Here is a 16,125-nt window from a genome sequence, read left to right as displayed (position 1 = left end):
GTAATTGGAGAATTGAAACCAGGTGTGTAAAACAAAGACAAAACAAAAGGAAAATGAAAAGTGGATCGGCAATGGCTAGAGCAAGGAGAGGGACCGACTTCGGCGGAAGTCATGACACTGTGTCTGTTAAAAAGCAGACTGGACCAGGTTTTGTGCTTAGCTCTACTCTGTTTATTTTTATCCTAAAAAACTCCCTAGTCCTTGCCGATGACAAGCATACCCATAACATGATGCAGCCAACACCATGAGGTATTGTGTTGGATTTGCTCCAAACATAATGCTTTGTATTCAGGACATAAAGTTAATTTCTTTGCCACATTTTTTAGCAGTTTTACTTTAGTGCCTTATTGCAAACAGTATGAATGTTTTGAAATATTTTTTATTTTGTACAGGCTTCCTTCTTTTCACTCTGTCATTTCGGTTGATATTGTGGAGTAATTATAATGTTGTTGATCCATCCTCAGTTTTCTCCTATCACAGCCATTAAACTCTAACTGTTTTAATTCACCATTGGCCTCATGGTGCATCTTTGTAGTGACTGGGTGTATTGACGCACCATCCAAAGTGTTATTAATAACTTCACCATGCTCAAAGGAATATTCAATGTTTGCCTTTTTTTTACCCATCTACCAATAGGTGCCTTTATTTGTGAGGCATTGGAAAACCTTTCTGGTCTTTGTGGTTGAATCTGTGTTTGAAATTCACTGCTCGACTGAGGGACCTTACAGATATTATTGCACACAGAGTGAGTCCATACAATTTATTATGTGACTTAAGCCCATTTTTACTCTTGAACTTATTTAGGCTTGCCATAACAAAGGGGTTGAATCCTTATTGACTCAAGGCACTTCAACTTTTAAATTTTTTTTTTTTTTAAATAACATAATTCCAATTTTACATTATGGGGTATTGTGTGTAGGTCAGTGACACAAAATCTCAATCTTCAGGCTGTAACACAACAAAATGTGGAAAAAGGGGTGTGAATACTTTCCGAAGGCACTGTAATTAAATGCACTATGAATACATATATTCAGTGGGTGTTACATCCTGATGAGCTACTAAAGAACCAGATACAGCAGCTGCAGTGGAACGGAACAGGGCTTCTCTGCTCCCGGCAGTAGGGCTGATCTGCTAGGGATAGACTGCTACTGTCCCGTATTTGGTAGTGTACTCAAATCACAGACACTGCAGCTGTGTGATCCCAGGGCACATTCCCCTAAACCTTATAAACCCTTCTTATACAACGGCATTAGCAGAGAGAAAGAGAGAGAGAGAGAGAGAGAGAGAGAGAGAAAAAAAAACCTGGCTCCCTGTAGAGGAAAGGCTGTTCAATCACTGCACCACAGCAGAACCTGAGACAGAGCTGTATTTCCTGACAAAATGTCAGAAACATAAAACAATTAGAGAGTGTCATTTCCCCAAATTTGAAACCCTTATTCAAGGTCTCAAAGACCTCACTGATGCGAATAGGCTTCCCATCCTGTTGGGGGAGGACGCAGAGAGCTGTGGGTTGGCAGCGCACTACATTGCTGCCTGCCATAGATGAGGGACAGTGTCTGACAGACCAACCAACATGTCCTCTATATTGTTATTGTTCAATAGTTATTTTGACCTTTGGTTATTGTTGTTACTGTTGTCAATATCGATTACTATTATTTTAATATTTTAAATATCCAAAGTAAGCTTTGGCAAGATGTACATTGTTATGTCATGCCAATAAAGCAAATTGAATTGAATTGAGAGAGAGAGACCTACTAATTTACTAATTTATGTGCTAGAGCAGTCACACAATGTGTTGTTGTCCAATAGGTTGACACTAACTGCCTAAGCTATACAGGTTTAAATCTAATTTCATTATGTGATTTGTTTGTTGAAAATGTAAATGTTCCTCCCCCAATAATCACAGCGACCCTTTATAATACACAGTCACTTGTCAGTCGGAGGCGAGGGTTGATGTGCAATATTTAGATTTTATATGTGTTTATGTGTTTTACAACTGGAATGTATAAAGTCCAACAGCAATATATGCAATGAATTGTATGTGTAATGTCCTAGCCTCTGTTCTGAAACGTGTCTATATGTCCTTCCTGTTGTTTTTAAATGTCTGATGTACGTATGTTGTCCTTTTGTATATAATGTTGTCATGGTTACAGTATATGTTCACCTGCCCGGGGACTAAGGATGTAAATGAGCTGTTTGCTAAATCTGGTGCAACTCATGTTTTTGTTGCACGCTGTCCCTGTCCAAATAAACTTCAGAAATAAAATAAATAAATGAGATCACTAGGTGTGATTTATTTTAAACTAGCAAAGAACACAGTTATAACCATGTCAGAGACTCAATCTCCATTTTTTGTTGTCGAGTCAAATCTCTGCCAACTGACTACACCCCGAATCCTCTCTTCACCCTGAACAAGGCAAGGGCACCACCCTTAGCTCACACAACACATACAATATGTCGCGGCTTAGAAGTTGAATTCCAAACGATTTCATCCACCCCTCCCTGGAATGGCTGAGCAGTCCGGGTACTGTGGTTCCACACCTTTAGTGGGAGAGTGACCCTCCTTTTTCTGGCCCTCTCTCTCAGGCTGCACAGCAGACACCCAGGAATGCTCCCACAATGAACCTCAGAGACAACACAAACTACCTGCTGCTGTATCTAATCCCTGTATAGGAAGAGAGGGAGGAAGAGAGGGGAAAGAGAGAGCAAAAGAGGGGGGAAAGAGAGAGAGGAAAAGAGGGGGGGGGGACAGAATAGAGTCGCCCTCAGGGTCCAGGCTCAGATCTATGGGCCAGGAAGTGAAGGTAAAGCTAGGATGCTGCATGGGGCTTTAGGGAACCCATTATGAAGCCCAGAGCCACATAGTCATGTCTAGTGGACACAGGGCCTACTGACTTTACAAGGACAGGCCATCAGGTTGCACATATCCTAACTCCTGGAGGTATGTTTCAATGGGTTAATCTGTGTTCAACAGCCTCTCTCTCTCTCTCTCGAATGATATGAATATGAATAATATGAATAATATTTGAATGCTAAGCGAAGGATTTTGCATATGATCATATTCAGGAGATGACATCACCATCCTAATACATGATGTGGTATTAACTAACTAGACTGGAGATGACATCACCATCCTAATACATGATGTGGCATTAACTAACTAGACTGGAGATGACATCACCATCCTAATACATGATGTGGTATTAACTAACTAGACTGGAGATGACATCACCCTCCTAATACATTATGTGGTATTAACTAACTAGACTGGAGATGACATCACCATCCTAATACATGACGTGGCATTAACTAACTAGACTGGAGATGACATCACCATCCTAATACATGACGTGGTATTAACTAACTAGACTGGAGATGACATCACCATCCTAATACATGATGTGGTATTAACTAACTAGACTGGAGATGACATCACCATCCTAATACATGATGTGGTATTAACCAACTAGACTGGAGATGACATCACCATCCTAATGCATGATGTGGTATTAACTAACTAGACTGGAGATGACATCACCATCCTAATACATGATGTGGTATTAACTAACTAGACTGGAGATGACATCACCATCCTAATACATGATGTGGTATTAACTAACTAGACTGGAGATGACATCACCATCCTAATACATGTTGTAGTATTAACTAACTAGACTGGAGATGACATCACCATCCTAATGCATGATGTGGTATTAACTAACTAGACTGGAGATGACATCACCGTCCTAATACATGATGTTGTATTAACTAACTAGACTGGAGATGACATCACCATCCTAATACATGATGTGGTATTAACTAACAAGACTGGAGATGACATCACCATCCTAATACATGATGTGGTATTAACTAACTAGACTGGAGATGACATCACCATCCTAATACATGATGTGGTATTAACTAACTAGACTGGCGATGACATCACCATCCTAATACATGATGTGGTATTAACTAACTAGACTGGAGATGACATCACCATCCTAATGCATGATGTGGTATTAACTAACTAGACTGGAGATGACATCACCATCCTAATACATGATGTTGTATTAACTAACTAGACTGGAGATGACATCACCATCCTAATAAATGATGTGGTATTAACTAACTAGACTGGTGCTGACATCACCATCCCAATACATGATGTGGTATTAACTAACTAGACTGGAAGTAAAGCTACTGGGTCAGTCTCTCAGAGTTAACACCTCTGACAAGCCCTGGATTTCTACTGAACAGACTGTCTGTTTCACATGTCCTTTTCTCTTTGGAAAAAGAAGTGCCTCATCATCATGAGATTTAGGATTATTCCAGCATGATCTTTTTCAGGGAATCTCTCAGTGAAGAAAGGTTACAAAAGTCCCAATGAACACTCAACAATTTGAGCTGAACGTTCTCATCATTTTAACCACATAGCCTTCAGAACAACCCAGACACGTGCAAAGAATCTCGCCCCGTTCCCTCAACACCCTTGCCAGAACACACAAACTCACCGGAGAAGAAAAATGCAGACATTGAAAGCACCAAATAGTCAGGTGGTACCAGGTCTATAGAGTGAGAATACAGTCCTGATAAACACCCAGTTCACAAAACCCCTCCAAATCATCATCATAATATCAGCCATATTAATCCTGACAGACCACACCTTCCTCCAGGAAACCTATAGGATGTCCTTACCTTGCTCAGTGTGTGTCTGTTGAGGGGAATTATCACTGGAGTTATAGAAGTGTGATACAGACCCCTGAACAGAAGTAAACAGCATGGACTAGGCTTTTATGTTCAGGTGGGTGGAGCTACTGGGGAGGAGACAAGGCTTTTATGTGCAGGTGGGTGGAGCTACTGGGGAGGAGACAAGGCTTTTATGTTCAGGTGGGTGGAGCTACTGGGGAGGAGACAAGGCTTTTATGTTCAGGTGGGTGGAGCTACTGGGGAGGAGACTAGGCTTTTATGTTCAGGTGGGTGGAGCTACTGGGGAGGAGACTAGGCTTTTATGTTCAGGTGGGTGGAGCTACTGGGGAGGAGACAAGGCTTTTATGTTCAGGTGGGTGGAGCTACTGGGGAGGAGACTAGGCTTTTATGTTCAGGTGGGTGGAGCTACTGGGGAGGAGACTAGGCTTTTATGTTCAGGTGGGTGGAGCTACCGGGGAGGAGACTAGGCTTTTATGTTCAGGTGGGTGGAGCTACCGGGGAGGAGACTAGGCTTTTATGTTCAGGTGGGTGGAGCTACTGGGGAGGAGACAAGGCTTTTATGTTCAGGTGGGTGGAGCTACTGGGGAGGAGACTAGGCTTTTATGTGCAGGTGGGTGGAGCTACTGGGGAGGAGACTAGGCTTTTATGTGCAGGTGGGTGGAGCTACTGGGGAGGAGACTAGGCTTTTATGTGCAGGTGGGTGGAGCTACTGGGGAGGAGACTAGGCTTTTATGTGCAGGTGGGTGGAGCTACTGAGGGAGAGACTAGGCTTTTGTGTTCAGGTGGGTGGAGCTACTGGGGAGGAGACTAGGCTTTTATGTTCAGGTGGGTGGAGCTACCGGGGAGGAGACTAGGCTTTTATGTTCAGGTGGGTGGAGCTACCGGGGAGGAGACTAGGCTTTTATGTTCAGGTGGGTGGAGCTACTGGGGAGGAGACAAGGCTTTTATGTTCAGGTGGGTGGAGCTACTGGGGAGGAGACTAGGCTTTTATGTGCAGGTGGGTGGAGCTACTGGGGAGGAGACTAGGCTTTTATGTGCAGGTGGGTGGAGCTACTGGGGAGGAGACTAGGCTTTTATGTGCAGGTGGGTGGAGCTACTGGGGAGGAGACTAGGCTTTTATGTGCAGGTGGGTGGAGCTACTGAGGGAGAGACTAGGCTTTTGTGTTCAGGTGGGTGGAGCTACTGGGGAGGAGACTAGGCTTTTATGTTCAGGTGGGTGGAGCTACTGGGGAGGAGACTAGGCTTTTATGCTCAGGTGGGTGGAGCTACTGGAAAGGAGACTAGGCATTTGTTCAGGTGAGTGGAGCAACTGGGGAGGAGACTATGCTTTTATGTTCAGGTGGGTGGAGCTACTGGGGAGGAGTACCCCTCAGAGAAGGTGGGCAGAGAGAGAGATGAGGTAGCCCCCGAGAGAGTGTGAAAGAGGGAGAGAGAAAGAGAATAGAAGAGAGGGGGAGAGAGAGAGAAGAGAGGGAGAGGTATTCTCCTGAGTAGTAGGGAGACAGAGTCAGAGAGAGGGAGAGAGAAGAGAGGTGGAGAAAGAGAGTCCAAGAGAGGTGGATAGAGAGAAGAGAGGGGGATTGAGAGAAAAGAGATGGATATAGATAAGAGAGATGGACAGAGAAGAGAGATGGATAGAGAGAAGAGAGATGGACAGAGAGAAGAGAGGTGGAAAGAGAGAAGAGAGGTGATAGAGAGAAGAGAGATGGATAGATAGAAGAGAGATGGACAGAGAGAAGAATGCTGGATAGAGAGGTGGATAGAGAGAAGAGAGATGGATAGAGAGAAGAAAGGTGGACATAGAGACATGGCAGGTCACTCAAAGGAAATAAATCCAACCTCTAACACTACTCCTGTAAGGAGCTTCTCCTTGATTCTCATTTGATTTCATCTGTTAAAACCACTCTTTGGCGTGATGATTTCCTACGGATAGAAGCTTGGTTCAGTGGAGCGGTGGTGTTTAGGTGAAGTAGAAGAGCTATATCTCCCAGTATCTGTCCACTGGGCCGGCTGCTGATCTCTAGCACAGTACAACTCAGTGGTGCTTCTGCTGCAGAGCTTCACATCAACAGAACACAGCGAGTGAACAGCTGGTTCAGATTTGATGCCATATTGAAACCGTGTTGTAATGTTGTAGTTTGCCATGTCCTTCCCGCATCATTCCTGTTGATCTAGAAAACATTATCATAACCACCGCCCATTCCTGTTGATCTAGAAAACATTGTCATAACCACCGCCTATTCCTGTTGATCTAGAAAACATTATCATAACCACCGCCCATTCCTGTTGATCTAGAAAACATTATCATAACCACCGCCCATTCTTGTTGATCTAGAAAATATTATCATAACCACCGCCCTTCCCGTTTATCTAGAAAACATTATCATAACCACTGCCCATTCTTGTTGATCTAGAAAACAGTATCATAACCCCCACCAATTCCTGTTGATCTACAAAAAAATCCTGTTTATCTAGAAAACATCATAACCACCGCCCATTCTTGTTTATCTACAAAAAATTCCTGTTTATCTAGAAACATTATCATAACCCCCACCCATTCCTGTTGATCTACAAAAAAATCCTGTTTATCTAGAAAACATTATCATAACCACCGCCCATTCCTGTTGATCTAGAAAACATTATCATAACCACCGCTCATTCCTGTTTATCTAGAACACATTATCATAACCACCGCCCATTCCTGTTTATCTAGAAAACATTATCATAACCACCGCCCATTCCTTTTTATCTAGAAAACATTATCATAACCACCGCCCATTCCTGTTTATCTAGAAAACATTATCATAACCACCGCCCATTCCTGTTTATCTAGAAAACATTATCATAATCACCGCCCATTGTATTGTCATCTGCATCTGTCTTGCATCCACTATAGGCACACTCCTCACTAAAGTCCTTTCTAATACAAATAGGCTGTCCTCAAGTGCTGCTTCTCTCTCTCTCTCTCACACACACACACAAATATCAACCTTTTTCTGGACACTTTTTGTCCATTAGCTCTACTGCCCCACCTGTCTCACATTATGGTGTCTGGCAGGAACCACTCACCCTGTTTCTATTGATCTATTATCACTGTATTATCTTCCATTACATATCAAGGAAAAACATTGAACAGCCAGCCACCAGTTGAATGGAAACTTTGACATCATACCTGCCCAGACTTCCTATCCATGTAGAGAACCTGCATGTGCTTACATCTCAAGGCCAAAATGTTATTATGTCAAACAGCGGCCCCAGAAATGTGGTATGCATACGCCATTATATCTCTGCTTCCTGATGTTTGATCAACTTCCTTTAATCTGTCCCATTGGCAGTTAGTGGGGATGACTAATACGTCAACTGAGCTCACTCCCATACTACAGGAGCCACTGAGTCCAACTATCAAAACACGATGTGAACATTTGTACATGATAACGACAATATCTGATACACCACGGTATGTTGATCTGTGGTCTATCACTTAGTTTGACTGTCTTTAAATCCTCAGTGACTAGTTCTTACAGATTCACGGATGTGCCAGTGAGGGCAGCAGTAAGACAGAGAGAGCGAGAGACAGACAGACAGACAGAGACAGAGACTGCTGCTGCGTTGGCCTTGTGTTACCCACACAGCTCATGTTCTCTGGTGCTGACAGGCTGTCTGTTAGAGACACGGGCAATGTTTCAGAATGAATGTGTTGGATCGACAGCTCAAACGTGACCGGCAGCTGGGCCCTGGTCTGGGGCAGATAATTCCAATGCCAGAAGCCTGGTTGAACCCTGCAGCTGCCGAGCACAGCAGTCCCTCCGGTCGACCCAGATTACACACAGAAATTCACAGCCACAGCACTAAACACTCAACCACAGACAGAGAGATGAGAGATGACCTGGCCATTTGTCCTAACATGGGACCATTCATTAATAAGTCATGTTCTGTAGCTAGTCTAATACAATGCATAATCTTTCTCGAAACCAAACTTGAACAATTACATTTACATTTCATGTTATCATTCTTGAATATTGCACATATTATAAATAGCTACATGTATTCATCAGTGTGGCGGTCAGTGCTGAGATATCAAAGAAGTATATTGTAGGGTTGTACGTTGTAGGGTTCATCGAGGTTTCTGCTGCTATTCTAAGGAGTCACAGAGCAGCTATGAAGTAATAGAGGTTCAACAGAGAGGACGTTCAAGAACACTCCATTTTCACAGAACACTAATGCAGAGCAGAGATGTGTTCATTGCGTCACTCACAAACACTGCATACACCATGTGTCTCATTGGGAGAGTTCTAGATAAAAATGTTAAGTTAAATTTACATCATTACATTTTCACAGACTACCCCAGCCCTGACCGAGATACACAGTTACAGAGGGGTGGCAAAGGGAGGGTACTGTATATTACTTTAGAAGTTTATCAGAATACGAATAGAATTTTGGTAACTTTCAAGGATTTTATGTAATTTAGCACAAGACATCTAGTGGGTCTTTTGGGTAATTCCAATTATCACAGGTGTCTGTCATTTTTTCTGGCCCTCCATGTGGCCTTATCACATGTAAAATATATAAAATAATCAAATAAGATGGTCTTCCCTGTGGCTCAATTGGTAGAGCATGGTGTTTGCAACGCCAGCATGGTGTGTGCAACGCCAGGGTTGTGGGTTCAATTCCCACGGGGGGCCAGTACAAAACAAACAACAACAAAAATTATGCATGAAATGAAATGAATGTATTCACTACTGTAAGTCACTCTGGATAACAGCATCTGCTAAATGACTAAAAAATGTCAAATGTAAGATGATTTTAAAATAAAAAATACAATGATAAAGCTGTAAAACATGATCTGAAATATAAACCATCAATTTAGTGAATACCATTGGTGTTTAATATGAGGGTTTCAGCATGAAATATATTTTATAAACATTTTCCCCCAAAAATATTTTACTATGTCAATATGTCTTTGTTGTACATTTTTTGATGCCAAACTGGTGGCAGCTGTGAAAAAAGTCAATAGTTGGAAGAGCTGTAGAGTTAACTGAAAATAATGCCATTGTTGATTAGATGTTTTATTCATTAATTAGGCTATTTTCTCTTGAACCATGTGGTCTATCCACTAGAAACTCGTGGACAATATGGACAGAGATTAAAAAAAATGAACACTATATGTGAATACATTTTTTAAAAGCTATCAAACATAAGTGACCAAAGTTACCATAAATTGCCATAGATTACCAAAATTACGGAAGATTCCGGTAACTTTGGTAAATTACCACTAGCTTTGCAACCTTGGTTACAGAACATTCACTTCATTAACTGAAAAGTCCCCATTGGCTGTAAACCATGACACTGATCTGCAGCAGCGTTAGCGAACTCAAACAGAAAAAGCGGAGAGACAAGAATGAGATTCAATTGGTCAATTATTCGAATTCTGCTAGGTCAGGTGACCTCAGATTCTGGCCGACGGCCGCAGACTACAGAGATGATCGATGGTTGTCTTCTGTGGTTCCCATGGTCAGAGGAAGTCAGCTGATGTTTAAGAAGCGAGAACGAGAGAGGCGCAAGAGTGCAGCTGGGTGTGACTCTGAAAATCGTTTCTGTTACTACGGTGTTATATCGCCACTGAGTTGTGTTCGGGTTGACCGCCTAACTCACTCCCATTTAGTAGAATTACAGCTGTCCAGTTTGGCCGAGGAATGGACACGTTTGCCTGTGAGAACATTTCATAAAGCTGCAGTCACATGCTCCTCTGAAAAATGCAGACGGTCCCCTTTTCCAGAGATCTCAACACAGCATCCACTCCATCCCCCCTGCCAAATGAAGGCTAGGTTGGAAAATATTCCTCTGTTTTTTATGGGCCTTCAGAACAGCTTTTGATAAGGTCGTCAAAACGTGTCGGAATTCATTGCCATTTGATACCTAATTAAGGATTCAAGAACCACTTCTGAGAAGGACGAACTGTAATGGATAAACAGTTGGTGCATGATTGAGACAGATTCAACATGTGAACATCAGCCTTCAGATGGTGTTGGAACAGCCCTATTTGTCACTATAACCCGAATGGACGGTCCCCAGATATGCAACTGGTCTTCCAGCACAGATACGTCATGACCTCTGGAAAGTTGAAACTGTTCCGACGCAGACCAATGACCTGTTTTTCTGCCTCGTTATTACGTCTCTGTCTATTTTGGCTCGGGTGCAAGGACAGGTGAAGTCACCAATACAGAGCAAAACACGAGGGAGCGCCAACCCTGCTGAGGTGGTTTCAGGAAAAGGGAGTGCAGGCTTTTGTTCCATCCCTGCCTTAACACAACATCAGAACCTGAATGACGTATGTTAGAGCTGTAACACAACCCTGCATGCCCAGTAGCTCTCCAGCAGGGTTAGTATGCCCTGTTAGTCCCATGATGAATACATTAAAACTGTATCCCAGACATACATATGTTGGAGAATATTAACCTAACTGACCTGAGCTGGATAACAGGCTGATGTCGACAGACATTCATCACGTAACACTGACACACACAAGTTAGATGTGGGAAACTCAGCCACCGGGACTGAGCCTGTACCATACCTCTGAGAGGACTATCCTTCTAAAGCCCACAACTATAATTAGTAAAATAAGTCAATTACTCAACGAGCGGTGGAGTTGAGAAATGTATAAACTCTCTGTGGGTTTCCTGCTACCACAGGACTAAGCTTCATTATTCACGCATTCATATATCAAGCACTCGCTAGAGAGGCATTTCCTCATTCCCTATTTTGTTTTGGCACACAAACATGGAAAATAGCATTACCTCTTAAATGTCACCCCACCAAACCACCTGCAGCCTGCATAACGTGTCGTCTGTTTAGTCAAAATGTTCTCAATCCTAATTGTTAATGGGGCGGTTTGAACAACACTATATAGAGTTCTGAGGTGTGTGTGTGTGTGTGTGTGGCAGCAGACTGAAATCTCTCAATAGATGATGTGTGTGTGTGTGTGTGTGTGTGTGTGTGTGTGTGTGTGTGTGTGTGTGTGTGTGTGTGTGTGTGTGTGTGTGTGTGTGTGTGTATGTGTGTGAGTGTACGTGGCAGCAGACTGAAATCTCCCAATGGGTCATGTGTATTGTGTTGTGTGTGTGTTGTGTTGTGTGTGTACGTGGCAGCAGACTGAAATCTCCCAAAGGATCATGTGTGTTGTGTGTGTGTGTACGTGGCAGCAGACGAAAATCTCCCAATGGGTCATGTGTGTGTGTGTGTGTGTGTGTGTGTGTGTGTGTGTACACGTGGCAGCAGACTGAAATCTCCCAATGGGTCATGTGTAGTTAACGTCCCTCCCTATGACAGTGAGTGTCTGTTTAATATTATGTCTGTAATAGCATTACGAAAAATGGAACATATTTAAGGGTAATTTATTTCAAACAGATCTCTCAATCATCACAGGATGGGTCTTTACACTTGAATTGGTATGATGTCATTAAAGCAAATAATGCAGAAGGAAACGTCACTTTCTGCCATAAAGCTAGTTGGCTATTGCAGGACCTGTTCCTTCACTGTAATATGTAAATAATGTATTCAAGCCCTCAATCTCCACTCTCCTTAACGAGAGGGGTTGTAATGTTGACATCGTGAAGAAAGGGTTCATCCTTTCTCTGGTAACTATGGTAACACTACCATCGAGGGTTGGACTGTGGTGTGAAATACCAGTTTGACCACTTGTTTGCTGACACTATGCATGCCAGCTTTGCCGGTTGGGCACGGGTTGAATTTGCTGTCCTGCCATCAATCTCTCTGGCATTTGTGGGTTTGTGTTGAGTCGGTCTACTGCTCTGTGTTTTTCTCCAGTACGGCAGGCTGGCGGCAGGGATGAACCTCCGGTGTGGGACGTTGGATGAAACAGTACCAAACACTAGTCCCTGCGCTGGGCTCCTCACACCGGGCTTTGGGGCAGAGAGACTCTGGGTGTTCCCATCTGTCCTCTACGATCCAGACGACCCAGCCGTTGGGAGATACATCACATGTGAGAAGAGTTCAGCTGCTGGTCGCTCCTCTCCTCAGACGACAAGCAGAGATAGAGGCAGGCTATGAGAGATATTATTAGTTACACATGTCCTAATTTTTAAAGAGTACCTCATCTAATGTAAGATACCCCACAGTGGTGACCAGAACTAGACAGTCAGTTGAGCCTAGAATAAAAGAAAGGAAGGTTGTCTGCAGTACACAAAACATGTATTTTCAACCATGTACAAAGAACAGGTATTCCCAAATATATTGTAGAAACAACACTTCATAACTGAGTCAGCAGCTGTTCTTCCTCCTAATCATGTCTTCACTTGCGTACAAGTTACTATTTCCCCAACAACAACAGCCATTTACCATGAGGGTGGCATTTCCCCAACAACAACAGCCATTTACCATGACATTTCCCCAACAACAACAGCCATTTACCATGAGGGTGGCATTTCCCCAACAACAACAGCCATTTACCATGAGGGTGGCATTTCCCCAACAACAACAGCCATTTACCATGAGGTTGGCATTTCCCCAACAAGAACAGCCATTTACCATGAGGGTGGCATTTCCCCAACAACAACAGCCATTTACCATGAGGGTGGCATTTCCCCAACAACAACAGCCATTTACCATGAGGGTGGCATTTCCCCAACAACAACAGCCATTTACCATGAGGGTGGCATTTCCCCAACAACAACAACCATTTACCATGAGGTTGGCATTTACCCAACAAGAACAGCCATTTACCATGAGGGTGGCATTTCCCCAACAACAACAGCCATTTACCATGAGGGTGGCATTTCCCCAACAACAACAGCCATTTACCATGAGGGTGGCATTTCCCCAACAAGAACAGCCATTTACCATGAGGTTGGCATTTCCCCAACAACAACAGCCATTTACCATGAGGGTGGCATTTCCCCAACAACAACAGCCATTTACCATGAGGGTGGCATTTCCCCAACAACAACAACCATTTACCATGAGGTTGGCATTTACCCAACAAGAACAGCCATTTACCATGAGGGTGGCATTTTCCCAACAACAACAGCCATTTACCATGAGGGTGGCATTTCCCCAACAACAACAGCCATTTACCATGAGGGTGGCATTTCCCCAACAACAACAGCCATTTACCATGAGGGTGGCATTTCCCCAACAACAACAACCATTTACCACGAGGGTGGCATTTCCCCAACAACAACAGCCATTTACCACGAGGGTGGCATTTCCCCAACAACAACAGCCATTTACCATGAGGGTGGCATTTCCCCAACAACAACAGCCATTTACCACGAGGGTGGCATTTCCCCAACAACAACAGCCATTTACCATGAGGGTGGCATTTCCCCAACAACAACAGCCATTTACCATGAGGGTGGCATTTCCCCAACAAGAACAGCCATTTACCATGAGTGTGGCATTTCCCCAACAACAACAGCCATTTACCATGAGGGTGGCATTTCCCCAACAACAACAGCCATTTACCATGAGGTTGGCGTTGGTCATGAAAGTAGCTGTAAGGCATCAGCTTGTTATTGTTATTGCATGGTAACCCCCGTCACGGGTAACCCCCATGGTCAACCCCGTCACGGCGCTACACGCTCACGCTTTTGACCTGGGTCATGTAGTGCACGCTCACAGCAGGTAAGGATCAGTTCCTCGCCACATGCTGCACTGCGCTCTGCTGTCCAGGGACTACGCATAGCTCCCAAAAAATAAGACATAACATTCTCACTCAGCTGGAGCATCAGTCCGAGCATGTGCCAAGTAGCTGAAGTAGAAAGAGAGCTTGGCGAGCAGTTTCCACAGAGGTGCTATCCCTCATCCTCCGTTTCAACAGGCCCCTGTCTTTTCCACCCTTTTACCAGCCCCGTCTCTTCCCTTCATCCCTCTAGCTCTGTACAGCTCCAGCCTCTGTCCCAGCCAAGCCAACCGTCAAACCAGCACCCCGTCATTCCAAAGACATGACCCGTTCACACATAAAACAACTAACCTCTCTCTATGGAGGGAAGGAGGCAGTACGAATCAGAGGAACATGGGAACGTATGAGCATGGACCCCAGCAGAGTATGTCTGGACCAGGACTAATACTAAAACATATAACCTGGGTCATCTAAAATGTGATGTAGAAAATGCAAGCTATAGAAACATGTCATTTGACTAGCTAAGTCTTTTGCAATTTCAACAATGACCATACCATTGAACATTATACAGTAACCCTAGTAACCCAGGACCCTAAACGTCAGTAGGCTAATGTACACATCCAGTTTATACTATTCATCCACGTGATGACATACACACAGAATGTATAAACATCACAAACGCCTGCAGTCCCATTCATCACCATTGACTTCCCTCTGGTGGGTGAGATCAGGGGTAAATAAGAGAGCAACATAAATACACCAGCGTGCCTCCATGTGAGGAAACAGGTCATTATCCCAAACTGATGTTTCCTGTGGAGGGTAAGTCACTGGTCACGACACCTACAGCAGGGGCAATGCGAGCAAACCACCTCTGTGAGCAAAACTTCCTCTCCTGTGATTTAAAAAATACATATATATTTATTATTTAACCTTTATTTAACTAGGCAAGTCAGTTAAGAACTAATTCTTATTTACATTGACGGCCTACCAAAAGGCAAAAGGCCTCCTGCGGGGACGGGGGCCTGGGATTTAAAACAATTAATAAACACAATATAAATATAGGACAAAACACACATCATGACAAGAGAGACAACACAACACGACATAAAGAGAGACCTAAGACAACAACATAGCAAGGCAGCAACACATGACAACACAGCATGGTAGCAAACCAACATAACAACAGCATGGTAGCAACACAACATGATAGCGTCACAAAACATGGTACAAAAATTACTGGGCAGAGACAACAGCACAAAGGTCAAGAAGGTACATCACACAAAGCAGCCACAACGGTCAGTAAGAGTGTCCACGATTGAGTCTTTGCATGAAGAGATGGAGATAAAGAGATTGTGATGCCAAATCCTGCTGAGCTGAGCCAGGGTCGTGGGTTCAAATCCCAATGGGGCCACATATACTAAGATATAAGATGTTGATACATTCTGTCCTGTTAGTCACATTGTATTATTATTGAGTCTGGGGACACAAAGAACTTGGCTCTGTTGACTCCTCGTCTGCATGGAGCAGACACCAGACACTGTTGTTGTTCCTGAATGAATTTCTTGGACACCAGAACCCCCAAACAGTACTCCTACATTTCTCCTAAATGATGATAGATTAATATCCATGTGCAACAGTGGATAACATGGAATTTAGGCTTAGATAAGTTTAAGCAGTGGTATTAAGAAAGATATAGGGGAATTACAGTGCATTCGGAAAGTATTCAGACGCCTTGACTTTTTCCAAATGTTGTTATGTTTCAGCCTTATTCTAAAATGGAT

The 16,125-nt window shown here is 43.5% G+C and overlaps 2 protein-coding genes across 2 annotated transcripts in view; both read right to left on the bottom strand.

The window, feature by feature from the left end:
- The window catches only part of LOC106595092 (collagen alpha-1(VIII) chain), a 32,760-nt gene extending 27,946 nt beyond the window's left edge, over positions 1–4,814 (bottom strand). The window contains exon 1 of the mRNA XM_045699180.1: positions 4,696–4,814. The gene's annotated coding sequence lies outside the window, so the exon portion shown is untranslated. The remainder of the gene's footprint in view (positions 1–4,695) is intronic.
- Positions 4,815–12,082: 7,268 nt separating this feature from the next.
- LOC106575654 (early endosome antigen 1) overlaps positions 12,083–16,125 on the bottom strand; it is a 31,399-nt gene continuing 27,356 nt past the window's right edge. The window contains exon 8 of the mRNA XM_045699179.1: positions 12,083–12,736. Coding sequence (XP_045555135.1) covers positions 12,701–12,736 — 36 coding nt within the window. The 3' untranslated portion in view covers positions 12,083–12,700. The remainder of the gene's footprint in view (positions 12,737–16,125) is intronic.

Source organism: Salmo salar, chromosome ssa17 (assembly GCF_905237065.1).
Source record: "Salmo salar chromosome ssa17, Ssal_v3.1, whole genome shotgun sequence".
NCBI classification, from domain to species: domain Eukaryota; kingdom Metazoa; phylum Chordata; class Actinopteri; order Salmoniformes; family Salmonidae; genus Salmo; species Salmo salar.
Note: the sequence above shows the minus strand (reverse complement) of the source record. Positions and strands in the feature narration are given on the sequence as shown.